Source organism: Pantherophis guttatus, chromosome 11 (assembly GCF_059756535.1).
Source record: "Pantherophis guttatus breed Tessera chromosome 11, ASM5975653v1, whole genome shotgun sequence".
NCBI lineage: Eukaryota > Metazoa > Chordata > Lepidosauria > Squamata > Colubridae > Pantherophis > Pantherophis guttatus.
In genome coordinates this window covers 6559739-6578091 of record NC_142073.1, presented here as the reverse complement: position 1 = coordinate 6578091, position 18353 = coordinate 6559739, and the positions used below count along the sequence as shown (strand labels likewise).

At 41.7% G+C, this 18353-nt stretch overlaps 1 protein-coding gene across 3 annotated transcripts in view; it reads right to left on the bottom strand.

Moving 5' to 3' along the window:
- Positions 1 to 10726: 10726 nt before the first annotated feature.
- The window catches only part of ZNF423 (zinc finger protein 423), a 274447-nt gene continuing 266820 nt past the window's right edge, over positions 10727 to 18353 (bottom strand). For 2 of the 3 annotated variants that reach the window (XM_034426467.3, XM_034426466.3), the window contains one exon: positions 10727 to 11506. In XM_034426467.3, the coding sequence (XP_034282358.1) occupies positions 11477 to 11506 (30 nt within the window). In that variant the 3' untranslated portion in view covers positions 10727 to 11476. The remainder of the gene's footprint in view (positions 11507 to 18353) is intronic. The other variant, XM_060682517.2, reaches the window with a different exon arrangement.

Sequence of the window (18353 nt, the reverse complement as noted above, 5' to 3'; positions counted from 1 at the left end):
CATTCTAACCTGGAGCATTTAATAACTGCTCCCGTCATCTTTTTTCGTCCTTTCAAGTTCAGTTGTTATCGGGCCCCAATAAGTCACAGGAAATCCCATATTTTCAAATCTAGACAGTTTCAGGTCACCTCACGCTCACTGAAAAATGATGTGTTAAACCCCAAAGTCAATGAAGGAAATCTGTTCATTAAAGTCAATGCAAGTTTTATGCATTTATGGATCCAATGATCTACTTTAAAAAAAATAAAGAAAGCATGAAGAAATAATCCAAGCCAAGCAAAGTACTTTTAAGTCTTGTTGACATACGGGGGAAGAAACTTCAGGACTTAGCAGACATTGGAGTCTTTGACCCTGTCACCCATTTCGTTTGGAGAGCTTCATGTCGGTCGTATCAGTTCCCTCATCTTCTTCAATGGAGAGGTTAGTAGGGGAAGTCAGAAAGACTGCAGAAGACTGGTGGACACAGAGAGAGACGTAACCCCCACCCTTCTCTCTTCAGAACAATTAAGGAAGGATATATATGAGAATTTCACTAAACAGATACTTCAAATGCAAGTTCTCTTTAATTGAAGAGGATGAAAACTGTTGTGCTTTTTTTAAAAAAAGGAAAAAAAAGTAGGACAGTCTTTCCACAGGGTGCTGGTTTTTACTATTGGGCAAATGAGAATTATTTATAAATTGCAGGGATGGCTGAGAAAAGTTTCAGACACAGACACACGGTTATTTCTATCTCTACTCTATCTATCTCATCCATCCATCCATCCCTATATGTATCCTATCCTATCCATCCTACCTACCCTACCTTGTCTGTCTGTCGGTCTGTCAGTCTGTCTATCTATCTATGGCATCTATCTACATATGGTATCTATCTATCTACAGTATCTGTCTGTCTGTCTGTCTATCTATCTATTTATCTTTCTATTATCTTTCTATCTATCTATCATCTATCTATCTATCATCTATCTATCTATCTACAGTATCTGTCTGTCTGTCTGTCTGTCTATCTATCATCTATCTATCTAACTATTATCTATCTATCTATCTATCTATCTATCTATCTATCTATCTATCTATCTATCTATCTATCTATCTATCTATCATCAACTTAGAACTAAGGAAAAAATTCCTGACAGTTAAAACAATTAATCAGTGGAATAACTTGCCTCCAGAAATTGTAAATGCTCCAACACTGGAAGTTTTAAAGAACAGTAAACAGTAGGTTGGACTAGAAGACCTCCAAGGTCCCTTCCAACTCTTCTCTTCTCTTCTCTTCTCTTCTCTTCTCTTCTCTTCTCTTCTCTTCTCTTCTCTTCTCTTCTCTTCTCTTCTCTTCTCTTCTCTTCTCTTCTCTTCTCTCCTCTCCTCTCCTCTCCTCCCCTCCCCTCCCCTCCCCTCCCCTCCCCTCCCTTCCTCTTCTATTCCCTCTTCTTATTCCTATTCTATCATCTATGCCTGTCTGTCTGCCTGCTATCTAACTCCTACCTATCTACCTACCTGCCTGTCAATCTACCTTGCATGTACAGCTCCCGTCTTCCAGCAGCAGAAGGAATAGGAAGGATGATATACAGGACAGACCTACAAGAGCTCCATAGCTTTTGCTAAAACAAACAAACAAGCAAACAATTCAAGCTGCCATCTTCCCGCTCTTTAAGGCAGAAGGATGGTTTTCAAACTAAGTCTCAGTGGGGTTACATTGCTATCTGTGCAGTAGCAGTCAGAGAACACATGGGAGATGTTGGAAAACCTTATTCCAAAGTAGGAAACCAACTGATGATGTTGTGATCAAGAAAACCCAAACTAAGGAAAGCGTTTGTGTTTCCATGACACCAAGTGAAAAACTGAACACTTCTTTCTTTATGAGAAACAAGTGGGGGGAAACCGTGTAATATATGAGACTATTTTGGCAAGTTTGATTCCACAAAGGCAAGCCAGCCTCTCAGGTTCTAAGCAACCAAATAAGAATATTCATTTTGAAATCTGGAACTGAAAAAGGGGAAATTGCAGTATAGGGTGTTACAGGATTTCTCTCCAATCATCTACTGCTTGTTCAAAATAGAAAATAGAATAGAATTCTTTATTGGCCAAGTGTGACTGGACACACAAGGAATTTATCTTGGTGCATACACTCTCAGGGTACATAAAAGAAAAGATACATTCGTCAAGAATCATAAGGTACAACACTTAATGATAGTCATAGGGACTATCATTAATTATTATCATTATTATCATTATTCATTATTATCATTATTATCATTATCGATATTTGAACAAGCAATAGATGATTGGAGAGAAATCCAGGCATTTTCCTGACCCAATTTGATGGCCGAGGTTTTACAAATCATTAGAGAAAGCTCCCTACCTCCCTGCCTTTCTTGTGGACCCCCAGGGAGAGACGGCCATTGGGAAAGCAATGCCAACCACTTTGCCATCCTATCTGCTGCTGATCGAGATGGGTTTTAATGAGAAAGCAGGTCAAAGTATTCTACATCCCTTGAATCATTTACGGAAGCCGATGAAGAGAGTGAACGAGACTATGAAAAACTGCAGAGGATCAAGCAGCTGTGTACAAGCTTTAAATGTGAGAGTGAAATCCAAATTTTCTTACTACCGGTTCTGTGGGTCTGGCTTGGTGAGCGTGATGTGGCTTGGTGGGCGTGGCAGGGGAAGGATACTGCAAAATCTCCATTCCCACCCTACTCTGGGCCAGCCAGAGGTGGCATTTGCCGGTTCTCCAAACTGCTCAAAATTTCCATTACTGGTTCTCCAGAACCTGTCAGAACCTGCTGGATTTCACCCCTGCCCCAAATCCATTTGTAGTTTGATCAGGCCATCGCAGGGTTTTAAAATGTCTTTCCACAAAACTACAAAAACAGCAACAATGGCTTTGCTTTCCTACCAGCCCCATTGGGATAATGTCCAAAATGTCCCTGAATTAATGAGTGTCTTTTACCTGTGATTTTCAGGTTTTGGGTTAAGGGCAAAAGTGTGTGTGTGTGTGTTTGGGTTTAATACAATTGGGTTTAATACAACTTGCAAAGATACTCTTCAAGAAGCAGGAATGAACTAAAGAAGATGATATGGTAAAGGTTCCCCTCACACATATGTGCTAGTCGTTCCTGACTCTAGGGAGCGGTGCTCATCTCCATTTCAAAGCCGAAGAGCCAGCGCTGTCTGAAGACGTCCATGGTCATATGGAGTGGCATGACTGGCATGACTAAACACCAAAGGCGCATGGAACGTTGTTCCCTTCCCACCAAAGGTGGTCCCTATTTTTCTACTTGCATTTTTTACATGCTATCGAACTGCTAGGTTGGCAGAAGCTGGGACAAGTAACGGGAGCTCACCCCGTTACGCGGCACTAGGGATTCGAACCGCTGAACTGCCAACCTTTCGATCGACAAGCTCAGCATCTTAGCCACTGAGGCACCGCATCCCTGACAAGGAGATGATACACTATAATGATTCTAAAAACCTGTACAGTGGCATCTCAGGACGTGTGTGTTCATAAGAAGGCCAGGTCAAAATCACCCTCACGTTTGAAGCTTGTACACAGCTGCTTGATCCTCTGCAGTTTTTCATAGTCTCGTTCACTCTCTTCATCGGCTTCCGTAAATGATTCAAGGGATGTAGAATACTTTGACCTGCTTTCTCATTAAAACCCATCTTGATCAGTGGCAGATAGGATGGCAAAGTGGTTGGCATTGCTTTCCCAATGGCCGTCTCTCCCTGGGGGTCCACCAGAAAGGCAGGGAGGTAGGGAGCTTTCTCTAATGATTTGTAAAACCTCGGCCACCAAATTGGGTCAGGAAAATGCCTATTTCTCGGAGGGAGGAAGCTTCTTCAGGCCTGCCATTTTGACATTCGCATTGGGAAACCGATGCCAACGACCCCCAGCCTGGAGACACATATGTGGTCTCTTGGCTGCCTCAGAAGATGGCCATCTGCTCCGATGGCTTCCTGCCCACCCAGGTTGCCTTTGGGAATGTGTGCCAGCCAGCGATTGGCTCAAGGATGTTTTGCAAACTGGGTCAGCCTGAACCTCATTTTGAGGAAGGCCTAGGAGGGAGGGAAATGCCTTTTACAGACATCGTCGTTGGTATCTTTCTGGAATAGCTGTAAGGGATCGTTTCAACGTTCAGTAATATCGTGTTGGAGTAACTCTACTGAACGCGTCGGTCCCTGCAGGAAAATTTCCCTTTGAAGAAAATACAAATAGGGGAATAGTTAATAACAACATATCCTTCTTGCCAACGGCGGTTCCCCATTTTAATTCTAATTTCTACCATTTGAAAATGAATCCAGCGTACAAGTAGAGACATCCTGTTTTTCTGAGGTAAACTGGCCTGATGTCCTTTCTGGAATTCTTTATCCAACCTTACACTTTCAGTTGAAGATTAAGGTTGAAAAAGTTAATAATTAGGTTAACTACTTTTGCTGAAAATGGCCATAGCGACAGCAATAAGATTTATAGATCACCCCTTTAAAGCACTCTCTGGGCAGTTTACAATGTCAGCAGTATTTGCATATTGCCCCCAACCATCTGCATCCTCATTTCATCGACCTCAGAAGGATGAAGGTTGTGTCCGCCTTGAACCGGTTAGGTTTGAACTCTTGGCTGTGGGCAGACTTAGCCTGCAATGCTGTATTCTGACCACTACATCTCCACACCAATCACATGGCATTTATAGATCTCAGATGAACCACAAGACAGCTGATACTCATGAAATAAGACCAAGTTTTAGAGTCCCACATAAAAAATACCAATGGTTTCAAATATCCCATATCTGTAGCAGGGGTGAAATCTACTTACCTTCCTTACCGGTTTGGAAGTGCTCACTCTGCACATGAGTGTGCATGTATCACCTTCTGTGCATGTGCATGAGGTAAAAAAACATTACTTCCTGGTTAAAACCAGGAAGTAATGACACCTAGGCGGCGATTGCTACCAGATTGCCGAACCAAAGGTAAAAATCGCTACCGGATCGGGTGATCCGGTCCGATCCAGGAGCATTTCACCCCTGATCTGTAGCTCCAACAATTATGATGCCTTCTCTGGAAAGAAGAGTACAGACCCTTCTTTCACATGCAATTCAATGTCCAGGTAGCTTCAGTGAAGACTGTTAGTTACACTAATATGAAAGAAATGGTGGAATAGAATCATTAAAAAGAAGGGTGCAAAGAGAGAGACAAAACGAAATGTGAATGACAAAAGTTAAAAGGATTTTTTAATTATTTTAAATAATTAAATTGAGTTGTTGAATTGCCTGACAGTGAGGTGTCCTGTGGCCAGTTGACTGTGGTGAGTTAGCTGAGGTGAATTGGCCGTGGCAAATAGTCCGTGGTGAGTTGCCTCCTTCCAGGTTGGTCTCTCGTGGGAAGTAGAAACTTTCTCAGTTGTAGGAAGGGGGGGAAAGTCAGTCAATCACAATAGAGCTGGAGGGGACCTTGGAGGTCTTCTAATCCAACCCCCTGCTCAAACAGGAGACCCTATGCAATGCAAGGTGGACTTAATTTTGTAACAAACAAACAAAAGTGGATTTGACAGGTTCTTGGAGAAGTCCATAAATTGGCAAGATGGTCCGTATGGACCTTCAACAGCCAGGCATCACTGAATATCAGCCGGCAGCGAGTCTCACAACTCACAACGCCCCTCTAGAAACAAAACTCCCAAGTCATGTGGGTTCTTTGTGGAACTGGCAAGGCAGGGATTTGAAATAAAAGGAGGGGCTGAAGGGCCCATCAAACATTGGCCAGAGGTCTATGTGGAAATGACAAGCTATATTTTGCCCACCCTTCCTTGCCTGAAGAAAGAGCGAAAATATAATCTGCCTTTGGAGCATGAGCTTTGAGAGTTTCGGTGGAAGGTGCTTATTATGAAAACGAACAGTTTTGCCCATGATGGTCAATTCTTTGCCAGTTTCTTTTCATGTCGCGCTGAGCTCCGGTGCCTGAGCCTCCCATTCTATTCAGCTCTGCCCCAAATTGTCCATTGAAGCCTTGTCACACCCATTGCCCAAGTAAAAATCAGCTTTCTCACTTGTATTGTGAGCTTTTTTTTGTGCGTGTCAGCATTCACCTCAACCAGCAGTTATCTCCCCCATGTGCTTCTCTGGCTACCAAGTGGGGTGGAAAATAGGAAAATTTCAGAGCACAACAGTCGAGCGGAAATTAAAAATCTTTATATGGCATAAGTCGAGAGAGAGAAGTTTTTAAAAACAGAGAGAACGCACAAATTGTGTACTGGAACACTTTAGATTTCTTGCCGCATGGGGTCTGAGTGCCACTTTCTCCCTCAAGCTTTATTACATGGTTAGAAGGCCAGCAATACAAAACTTACTGTTTGATTTTTGAAACACCTATAGTGGCATAGCTTGAATTTCAGCATTGGCCACCGACAGCTCCCCGCGGCGAGACATACAGGTCTCTCAATAGAGCCATACGTATGATTTTTTGCTAAGTGCTCGCCGTTCCCCATCCTACATAGCTTGTTTCCAGAAGTGACACTTAAATTAGTATTTTTGCATTTCTCGTTATGGGGAAATAGCCGAAAGAAATGACTAAAATGTGTACTGTACACTGTTAAAACTATAAAACTTTCTTTCTTTCTCTCTCCAAACCAAACTTTATTGGAATAGGCCAGTGTTGGCTAAACTTTTCGGCACAGAGTGCTGAAACGGAAGCATGAGCGCACGGGGGAGCACCGGAAACTAGAAGTGCAGGCCCCAACATGCGTGGGGGAGCGCTAGAAACCGGAAGAGCAGCTCCCCAGCACGCATGCGCGCCAGCCACCTGGTCTTCCAGTTTCTGGCATGCATGCATGTGCGAAGACCAGCTAGCTGGCGTGCATGTGCGTGCCGGAAACCAGAAGCTCAACTTCCCAGCATGCACATCAGGGGTGGGTTCTACTTACCTTTACTACCGGTTTGCAACAGGGCTGCACGCACGCTCTTGCTTCACTCACGTGTGTTTCTGCGCATGCACAGAAGCTTCCTGATGACGTCGGGGTCAGTGGGCGGAGCCTCCCGCCAGTTTTACTACCAGTTCTATAGAACCGGTCCGAACTGGGGGCAATCCACCACTGATGCACATGTGTGCTGGGGAGCTGCTCTTCTGGTTTCCAGCGCTCCTGCACATGTGAAGACCAGCTGGCTGGCGCAGAGAGAGTCCGAAGTCAGCTTTAAGATGAGGAGATTTCAACTCCCAGAATTCTTCAGCCAGCTGACTAAGCCGGCTGGGGAATTCTGGGACTTGAAGTCCACACATTTTAAATTTGCCAGAGTTGAGAGATATCGTTCTAAGTTGTTGCAAATTGCTTTAGTCTAACTAAAGATGTTACAGAAGAGACTCAGCTTACTAGCTGGGTCATGAAACATCCACAAGAAAACTACCAAGCTCAGAGAACACCAAGGATCCCACAGTTGAACCCTAACTGTGGTTCATATAAGATACAAATATTCTCTTTTATTGAGATTCAGTCCCAACATTTTTTATTTAAAGTTAAGCAGCAAGCAAAGGCATGGGGAGAACTGAGTGAAAGAGTGCTTTTCATTGGCAATATCCAAAGGATGATAAATAGGATTGTTATTTTGCACACCATAGAAAAAAAAAAGCCCTTCACATTTTTCCAGCTCTGGGAAAATCTGGGCCATTTTTAAAAAAATTGTAGCATTTGGCAGAGTTAGGATTTTCTCTTTTAGGAATATTGCTAAGCTTCCTTACTGTCCCATGCACCCTACTAATTTGGCAGGATCCCATCTTTCTATAGTCCATCTTTACAAGAAGACGACAAAAAAAAAAAAGGAAGGAAATCTAGCAAATTGCAGAAACTCTTTTTTCTGTGTTGTCAAAACAGAACTCTGTAAAACCTGACAGGACAGGAAGACTTTGGAACTTGTCTTGTGATATCTAATAATTATCCCTGAGTATTTATAATTGTTCTCATGACATGTAATTATGCAGATACATTTATGTGTAGTTTCCCCCCTCCTGATTAACTATGCTTGTGTAAGTTTGGTTAAAGTCTCTCTCCTGTGTGGAAGCAATCAAAGCTTGCATACCTTATATGTCACAAATGCTTTCTTTCTTTCTTTCTTTCTTTCTTTCTTTCTTTCTTTCTTTCTTTCTTTCTTTCTTTCTTTCTTTCTTTCTTTCTCTTTCTTTTTTCTTTCTCTCTCTCTCTCTTTTTTCTTTTCTTTTTTCTTTTTTCCTCCCTCCCTCCCTCCTTTCTTTTTCTTTCTTTCCTTCTTTCCTTCTTTCTTTCTTTTTTCTTTCCTCTTTCCTTCCTCCCTCCCTCCCTCCTTTCTTTTTCTTTCTTTCCTTTCTCTGTCACTCTCTATTTTGATGTACCCTTGTTCACAGTTTTACAGGGATCCACAAGAATTGCCAAGAATATGGATCTAACATTATAGAATTCCTGTTAGGTTCTTTTAGATCAAAGGATGCTTGAGCGTTAATATATTTGAGAATTATATTGTAAACGAATTCACATTTGGAACTGAGTAAGTATTTTAAAAACTTCAACAACGTGGCTTGCACCCTAAAATTAATACTTTTGAAGAGTTGCCAGATTAAATTTGGGGGACAGCTTGATGGGAGCAGAAGGATATGAACAAACAGCATAATCCTAGATCGGAAAGCATAATTCTCTGGGTTTTTTGTTTTTTTTTATAGAGAAGATGCTAAAACATTTCCTGGATTTGGCCTTTATTTTTTAAAAAAAGAATGCTGCTTTTAACATTAGGGGTGAATTATTGTTTCATCCTGTGCTAAGTGTGTATAAGGAGAGGTTGGAGAAATTTAATTCATGTTCTTTCCCTAATTAGGGAAGTCTCCGATTCTATAAAATTTAGGAATTTTTCTAACCCGAAAATACTGCATGCTGATGCTGATGAAGAATTGATATCCAATACACTTGCAGGATATTAGATCGCCTAACTATATCATATTGACTGTGGCTCAACCTTTTTTTCAAAAAGTTTTTAAAATACTTACTTAAAAACTTTTCGAAAGAAAGGTTGAGCCACAGTCAACATGATATAGTTAGGCGATCTAATATCCTGCAATTCTTCGTCAGCATCAGCATGCGGTATTTTAGGGTTAGAAAAATTCCTAAATTTTATAGAATCGGAGACTTCCCTAATTAGGGAAAGAACGTGAATTAAATTTCTCCAACCTCTCCTTATACACACTTAGCACAGGATGAAACAATAATTCACCCCTAATGTTAAAAACAGCATTCTTAAAAAAAAAAAAAAAAAAGGCCAAATCCAGGAAATGTTTTAGCATCTTCTCTATAAAAAAAACCCCCAGAGAATTATACTTTCCGATCTAGGATTATGCTGTTTGTTCATATCCTTCTGCTCCCAACAAGCTGTCCCCCAAATTTAATCTGGCAACCCTTCAAAAGTATTAATTTTAGGGAGCAAGCCACATTGTTGAAGTTTTTAAAATACTTACTCAGCTCCAAATGTGAATTCGTTTAAAATATAATTCTCAAATATATTAAGACTGAAGCATCCTTGGATCTAAAAGAATCCATCAGGAATTATTCAATGTTAGATCCATATTCTTGGCAATTCTTGTAGATCCCCATAAAACTACAGGGACTAAAAATCTGCTTTCACCTGAAATTTTTATTCCCTGCTCAGACTATCTGATCAAGTAATCTTTCGGCTGATGAAATCTTTGCTATATTTTGAACCTTTTCTCAGTGTTGTTGCCAACACTGTCTTCATAAAGTCTTCCCACCTTTAACTATGGTATACAGGCAAATGTTTAGTTGTTCTTAAGATTTGTTCTGGAAAAGCAAAACTGTTTCCAAACCAAGTCTATATGAGTATCATCACAATTATTGTTAAGTGTACACTTCCCTTCCTAGGAAAACTAATGCATAATATTGCATCACGGCATTTAAAAAATGATTTTTTTCTTATCCCAAATGTGCTGATGGGCTTTTATTAACCTTTATTTTCCTTTATGGATTAGCTTTTCAGATGATTGTCCTCTGAAACTTTGATGATGATGCTCCTTGTGACAAAATCTTGGTGGAATTTGATTTCTGTGGTCCACACCATCTTTATACATCAAGCTCTGCCAGTTTGGTGTCTTTCAGATGTGCTAAGTTTCAGTTCCAAAAAACTGTACCCATTGTGGGTCATGGCCACCATATCTGTAAGGTCTCCTTTGAGGGAAGCTGTTTCACACTATCCTCTTTTAACGACCCCATAATCCCTTGTGGGGTGAAGTCTGGGCAACTGAATGGAGCTGAGTGTTTATTGGCCGGATGCCCTTCCTGTCACCAATGCGGAGTTTTATGCAGCAGATACATTCTCAGTGTGCCCAGAAAGAGAAATATCTGCTTCCACCTAGGATCGAACTCACAGCCTCCTGATTGTGAGGCGAGAGCTCTACCTTTAGGCCACTAAACCAGGGAAGCTCTTTCACATATTTTTATGAATTGGAATCTGCTATGCATAACACTTGGCCAATGCAATTTCTTGAGATGATAGAAGACCAAGACTCAGTTCACAATATCGTGCAATCGTAGGGAGACCTAACAACTTTGTTGACAACATTTTAGAAAGCCCAACTTACCTTTTGGTGACTTTTTGTGGCTTCAAATTTAGTGGCGAGTTCTAGATTTACAAACCTCTCCCATGTGACGATTTTGCTCTTAAACATCACCCGTAGCACCCACTGAGGGGAAAAATCAAGGACTTGACATTCATCCAATGTATTCCCTTTATTGAACTGTATTAGTTAATGCAATCAGATTCAGTCACATTTATAAAGCAGATCATCCAGTTGCACTGAAACTGATGAAATTCATTATTACATTTTTATTTATTTATTAATCACTGTCCGGTGAACTGGCAAATCCAATCAAAGCATTTAGTCTTTAATTGTTAAAAAAAAAAAAAACCCAAAAAGAAATCGTGTAAAAAATAATATATTCAGACAATAGCCAAGCCGTCACATCACAATGCACAATTACCTAAAAATTGCAATTGAAAAAAAAAAAAGCGGTTAAACAGGGAAGGAAAATAAAGTCCAAACTGGAAGGAAAAAAAAAAATCCATAAAGAACAAAAGGAGTGGGGTGGGTTTGAGGGAATCACTCCTAAATCTAGAACTATCCGTATAATACAAGAAGCAACGAAGGAATAAGCGCATCAAAAGCAGATATTTTTTTCCTTTTTTTTTTTTTATCTAGCAACTATAAATTCAATCAGAAGCAGAAGGTTTAAAGTTCACTTAGCTCAAGCAGGACAATAAAAAATACTGCGCATGGAATACTTTTAATCTCTTCCATTAATATTCATTTCCAGCTGCTTATAATAGCAGCGCCTCATGGCCAAATCATTAGAGTTTTACATCTGGGTTGCAAATGACACTTTGATTGGATGTAATGTTCAAATGGTCCTCCCCACTGAGTTTCCGTCAAGTCCTCCGCAGAGAGGTCTCCTGTCGTGCTATGCTCACTGAGCATGCTGGCTCAACGTGTGGTTCTGGAAAGAGATGGAGAAAGGGTGGGGGGGTTGGGGGAAGAGAGAAAGGAGACGTGTGTGAGGGGCAGAATAATAGAAAGCAAGCCCGTGCCCTCCTACTCAGTGGCATTTATGCAGAATTCGACATAAAAGCTTTGCAATTATTCCCGAAACAAAATGCAATAAAGAGGAGCTTGAAGGTGGGATGGGGAGGAGGAGGAAGGCGAGAGAAGTGGGGGGAAAGGCTCCTAAGTAACAGCTGCCAATGTGACATATTTGCTTTGTATCGGCAGATACTGTTAACGCCGGCAATGAACTTAAGGAAAAAAGCAAGGGGGACGGGGTAGGGGTGAAATCCAGCAGGTTCTGACAGGTTCTGGAGAACCGGTAGCGGAAATTTTGAGCCGTTCGGAGAACCAGCAAATACCACCTCTGCCTGGCCCCAGAGTGGGGTGGGAATGGAGATTTTGCAATATCCTTCCCCCAGGAGTGGAAGGAGGAAATGGGGATTTTGCAGTATTCTTCCCCTGGAGTGGGGTGGGAATGGAGATTTTGCAATATCCTTCCCCTGGAGTGGGGTGGGAATGGAGATTTTGCAATATCCTTCCGCCAAGAGTGGCGAGGGAATGGGGATTTTGCAGTATCCTTCCCCTGGAGTGGGGTGGGAATGGAGATTTTGCAATATCCTTCCCCTGCCACGTCCACCAAGCGACACCATGCCCATCAAGCCACGGCCACAAAACCGGTAGTAAAAAAAAATTAGATTTCACCACTTTGGGTGGGGGAGAGAGAAAGCAGCACGAAAAAAGGATGAAAAGAAAAACATCATGCGACCATATTCCCTTCGCCATGGACCATCTGTAGGACTTCAGGACATCCAAGCCCAAGGCTAACCCACTGCAAGGGGAGTGGCAACAATTGAACCATGTTCTTTCGGTGACTTAGGGATACCCGTTTCCTCCTTGCCCTCTTCCTCATTCTCACTTGGCATGAAGATAACCGAATAACGGAGTTGGAAGAGATCTTGGAGGCCTTCCAGTCCAACCTCCTGCTCAAGCAGGAGATCTTGTACCATTTGAGACAAGTGGCTGTCCAGTCTCTTCTTAAAAGCCTCCAGTGATGGCGCACCCACTACTTCTGGAGTCAAGCTGTTCCACTGGTTAATTGTTCTCACTTTTAGAAAATTTCTCCTTAGTTCTAGGTTGCTTCATCCTTGATTAGTTTCCATCCATTGTTTCTTGTCTTGCTGTCTAGAGCTTTGCAGAATAAATTGACTCCCTCTTCTTTGTGGCAGCCCCCTTAGATATATGAAGACTGCTATCATGTCAACCCTAGTACTTCTTTTCACTAGAGTAGCCAATACCCAATTCCTGCAACCGTTCTTCAAATGTTTTAGCCCCCAGGCCCCTAATGATCTTTGTTGCTTTTCTCTGCAATCTTTCCAAAGTTTCAACATCTTTTTTTATAATGTGGTGACCAAAATTGGATCCAGTATTCCAGGTAGGGTCTTACTAAGGCTTAGATCTTGAAGGAAAGCTGCCAGAAAGGACCTGAACAACAAGATTGGGTTATAAAATCTATTCGTGTCGGCCAATCCAATTGTTGCAAAAGGATGAATGAGATGCCACCAAGAGAAGGCGCGTTGCTATTGACAATGGAGAACCCTCAATTTCATCCAAAACAGAAGTAAAACAATGTAGAAGAGCAGAGTTCTGGGTGCTATGTTTTACCCAAGCTAAAGGGGTTAACTGGCCATTTGGAAAAATGGCAGCTGCATTACCTGGGCTTGGTCAATGGATGACATTTATTGCACATTTTGACAATTAGCTCCCCCTCCTTTTTTTTTTTTCCTAATTTCCCTTAAGGGAAATATTACAGATCAGACATCCTGTCTTGTCCTTTGCCAAGACACTAAATAAAACCTAATGTTATGCCGAAGTAGCATTTCTAATCTAATGCAAACGGAAGTCAGGTCTCAGAAGCAGGGAATGTCATCTCAAAAACCCATCTCCTCAAAATGCAGGAGACCTCATTACTCGAATAGTCCCTCGTGCCAATGTCTCTGACACTACCACCTCTTCGTTGCTTTTAGGCCTGAACATTTCTCAGAGAAGTGGAGATGAGTTCTCGAAAAAAGATTCCTCTCGTGCTGAACAGATGGCAACAGAGATAGTTCCTTTCAGCTCCTAATCTTTTTGCGTTTTTTCAAGATAGAGGTTCTCCTTTAGCATCCTCCAAGTTGGTACTTTCTAGATGTATTGGCCTTCAAATCCCATAACTAAGAACTGAAATTCCATATATCTTGAAGTCAATGAGTTGGGGTAGTTTGCTTCTTCTTTAGCGTGATTTATAAACTAGGGGATATTGTTCCTTCTCTGGACTGAAGACTGTAGTATGTTATTCTTGGTCTTGCTTGGTTGTTTACTGGCAGACATTTCATTACCCAACTAGGTAACACCATCAGTGCAAGGGAGTGTAGAATTAGCATTGATGATGTTATCTAATGAAACATCTGCAAGCGAATAACCAAGCTCAGAACATACTAAGAACTTCATGACCCTGAGCTACACATATTCCTTTGTATTGAAGATTATGATAGATAGATAGATGATAGATAGATGATAGGTAGATAGATAGATAGATAGATAGATAGATAGATAGATAGATAGATGATAGGTAGATAGATAGATAGATAGATAGATAGAGAGAGAGATAGAGAGATAGATAGATAGATAGATAGATAGATAGATAGATAGATAGATAGATGATAGGTAGATAGGTAGATAGATAGATAGGTAGATAGATAGGTAGATAGACAGATGATAGGTAGATAGATAGATGATAGGTAGGTAGATAGATAGATAGATAGATAGATAGATAGATAGATAGATGATAGGCAGATAGGTAGATAAATAGATGATAGATAGATGGATGATAGGTAGATGATAGGTAGATACAATAGATAGATAGATAGATAGATAGATAGATAGATAGATAGATAGATGGATAATAGGTAGATGATAGGTAGGTAGATAGATGATAGGTAGATAGGTAGGTAGGTAGGTAGGTAGGTAGGTAGGTAGGTAGATAGATAGATAGATAGATAGATAGATAGATAGATAGATAGATAGATAGATAGATATTTGGGGGTGATTTTTGTAGGAACCCCACTGTCCTGGAAAACGAAAACACCCAGCCTTGAATAATTTCATGATCGCTTTTTTGCCCATTGCCTCTGAGATTTCATAATAGGCTGCGAGATTTTCTTTTATAATTATCTCAGTGGGAAAAATGAGTGAGAGCCAAGTCTAAATGAACTGTAATTTTGACCTATTGGTTTGCCATTTAATACACCGTCTTCAACTCTTCCCAAATCTTTTGTTCCCTCCCATAGTTTAGGAGAACTTCAGTCATGCAAAGTTGCTTTTTGTACGAGGAGCAAAGGTGCCGGCAACCACATTTAACTCAGGGAAATCAAAGCCCCTATTGAAATACTTGGCTGCAAGAAGCGCTAAATTCTGTGCATTTCCAAGGAGCGGCCACAAGGTGACAATCGTGCTGTGGAATTTGGAAACTGTGACCATGTTATGAAGCTCAGAGCTTCAGACCAAAGCTTGCACAAAGATGCTCGTTTCCTTTTGCTCACTTCGGGATGGGAAGGTACGGGAATTAGCGAGGGACACCATCATTTAGGGAAGAGAGGGGAGTTCCATAAAATGGATGTTTTTGGAATGAAGGATGCCAATACCAAACTAGAGTTTGTAAATTAAAGGTAATGGTTTTACCGCTAACAACGTTGCGGGAGAATTAAGGTGGGCTCAATTGGATCTTGACTGCAATTGTGCACAATCATGGATTTCTGAAACAGCCCTCCCTGGTCTGGTGATGTCTACATGCTTGGGAATGCAGATCACAAAATTCTCATTTGGGCTATCAGCTTGTAGAAAGATAGTCTGACATGTATACAGTATAGAACAATTGCTTATCATTGAAGCATCATTAAAAACTATCTATCTGTCTGTCTGTCTGGTGTCTGTCTTTCTGTCTGTCTGTCTATCACCGTCTGTCTGTCTCTATCCATTCATCCATCCATTCTCTATCATTTCTCTCTCTCATCTCCTATCTATCTATCTATCTATCTATCTATCTATCTATCTATCTATCTATCTATCTCTGTCTGTCATCTATCTTCTTTCTCTCGCTCGCTTGCTTTCCCTCTCCCTCCCTCTCTTAATCATGATTGTCATTTTTCATTTAATAACTCTTTTTTTTTCTGGGGAGGTGGGATTGAATCCCCTGCTAAAAATTTTGAAGCCCACCCCTGATAAGTACTTTTGTTTCCACATGGAAACCGCTTCTGAATTTCGTGCTTAATGTGGAAAAGCATGTAATTTTGACTTTGGGTTTTACAGATGAGATTGATAGAACTTTATAGAAATGGCTCTATAAGGCTCATTAAGGAAAAAACAAAACGCTGTGATTTAATGCTAATGCAACATTCAAAAATTTTAGCTTTGGGGTTCTCTGCTTGGTTGCTGGGTGAGCGTGGCCATAGTGGGTGTGGCCTAGTTGGCCTCCTGCACCATGGCGTGGGGGAGGGGTGTTTTTGCCCTCCCCGGGCTCCAGAGGCTTTCCTTCAGCCTCCGGGAGGGCAAAAACGGCCTCCCTCAGCCCTCCGGAGGCCCTCCAGAGGTTCGGAAATGGGCCTGTTTCCACCCTTCTTGAACTTCCGGTAGGCTCGTTTTTTTGCCCTCCCTGAGCCTCCGCACACGCCTTGCACATACCTGCATCCAAAATGGGCCACATGGGGACTCCTGGGAGGGGAGGGGAGGGGAGGGGAGGGGTAGACAGGGCCAGCCAGGAGTGAGTTTTGGGGGTTCTCTGAACTGCACAGAATCTTAGCTAGAGGTTATTCCTAACCCCTGCGAACCCCCAGCAGCCCCCCCCGCTAATGCCTTATTCTACTGCAACGGAGAGAGTCGGAAGTCAATGCTTCTTTTTCTTTTCTTTTCCCTTCCTTTCCTCACTTCTCTCTCTCCCTTTTCCTTCCCCTTCCACTGCTCTTTTATCTACTTTTTGGATTTTGGATTTTATAATACTTAATAATGTAATTTTAAAAAAGAGATGGCTTTAAGGGAGTAAGTAGAGAAGACCTTGGAGTTGTAGAGGCAGATTGTACAAACTCAAAGCTTTAAAAATGTTCTGGCCCACCGCTGGTTCTGGACTGCACAGATGCTGGCTGCGTTTGTCCATCCTCCGAATGGGAGGCAGAAACCATTGGACCAAATCATCTCGGTGCCCCTTACGCTACTTTGTCCTCTTTTCTAAGCCAGATGAAAGCAAGCTTTGGGGCAAGGGAGAAGCGAGATGAGTCACCTTTGTCCTCTTGGGCAGCCTGTGTATCTCTATGCTTATTTTTAGAATGGTTTGACAGTTATCCAAAGGTCTCATGTTAACAGATGGCCAGTCTTAAAGACTCATACGCTCGCTAGCATGCAATTCCGAAAAAACGGTAAATGCACTCAAGAGCGTGCCATAAACAGCTTTCAATGACTACTCCAAATCCAATTTTGTTACCACACTTCATTAAAACTGATAGCAGGTAACCCAGGCTGCTCTTAATTCCCAATCCAGTTATTCTAGGTAACAGGCAAGTATAGTTAGTTATCTGCCTACTCTCAGTTTCCCAAGGTAGGTGCCATTTTGGCCTATATCTTTTTCCATCCATTATGTTGCGGAGTTGAAAAACCTGAACTTGAAGAAAAAAGGAGTTGATTGTTCAAAAAAAAAAAAAAAGGATTATCTCTCAAAGGTGAGAAGTTCAATCAGAAACCATCTTTGATTCTCCTTCTTGGTGTCAATTGTAGTAATTGTAGCAATACTACAAGTAGTAGAAATAGCTGGTAGTGAAGAGGAAGAGGAGGAGAAGATGATGAAGATGAAGATGGAAGAGAAGGAGGAGAGGGAGAAGGCGAAGGAGGAGAGGGAGAAGGAGGGGAAGGGGAAGAGGAAGAGGAGGAAGAAGAAGAAGAAGGAGAAGGAGAAGAAGGGGAAGGGGAGGAGGAGGAGGAGGAAGAGGAAGAGGAGGAAGAAGAAGAAGAAGGAGAAGGAGAAGAAGGGGAAGGGGAAGGGGAAGAGGAGGAGGAAGAGGGAAGAGGAAGAGGAAGAGGAAGAAGAAGAAGAAGAAGAAGAAGAAGAAGAAGAAGAAGAAGAAGAAGAAGAAGAAGAAGAAGAAGAAGAAGAAGAAGAAGAAGAGGATGAGGGGGAGGGAGGGATGGAAGGATCGTATTTCTTTGCAGTCATCTGGTTGTTAGCACTCTTGAGGATTTATCTATTTAGGAGGACTTGAAGTTGGAGCCTGCTAACCTAGTAATAACTAAATACTGGGATTTGTGAAGAAATGGGATACGGTTGGCCTTCTAGTTTCAATGACATTCTGCAACTACAGAATCAAAGGCAGCATACAAAGCATGTACATTAAATATTAGTTGCCAGGGAGTAACAGTGCAAGGAATGTATTTCCCTGCTGCCATGTTTGAGCCATGCTAGACTAGATGGGTCATTGGCCTAATCCAACAGAGCAACTCTTAACGTTCATTTTACGAACTGTAGGGAAGGACCGCTCAATTGGTGCACCTCACCACCTGTATATCTTGAACGGGTTACTTACTGGGTTGACAAGTTTTAAATCTGAGGGTGATTGCCCGCTTTTCTTTCCATGTCTGGGAATCCCAGAACTAGCAAGCAATAATCCGAGATCATAGCTGGAACTGACAATATCTCAGAGACATCATTAAGAGTCATACTGTATGGACTACATATTCTCTTTAAAAAGAAACTGATGCTTTTGTGAAGAAAAATAAAGGAA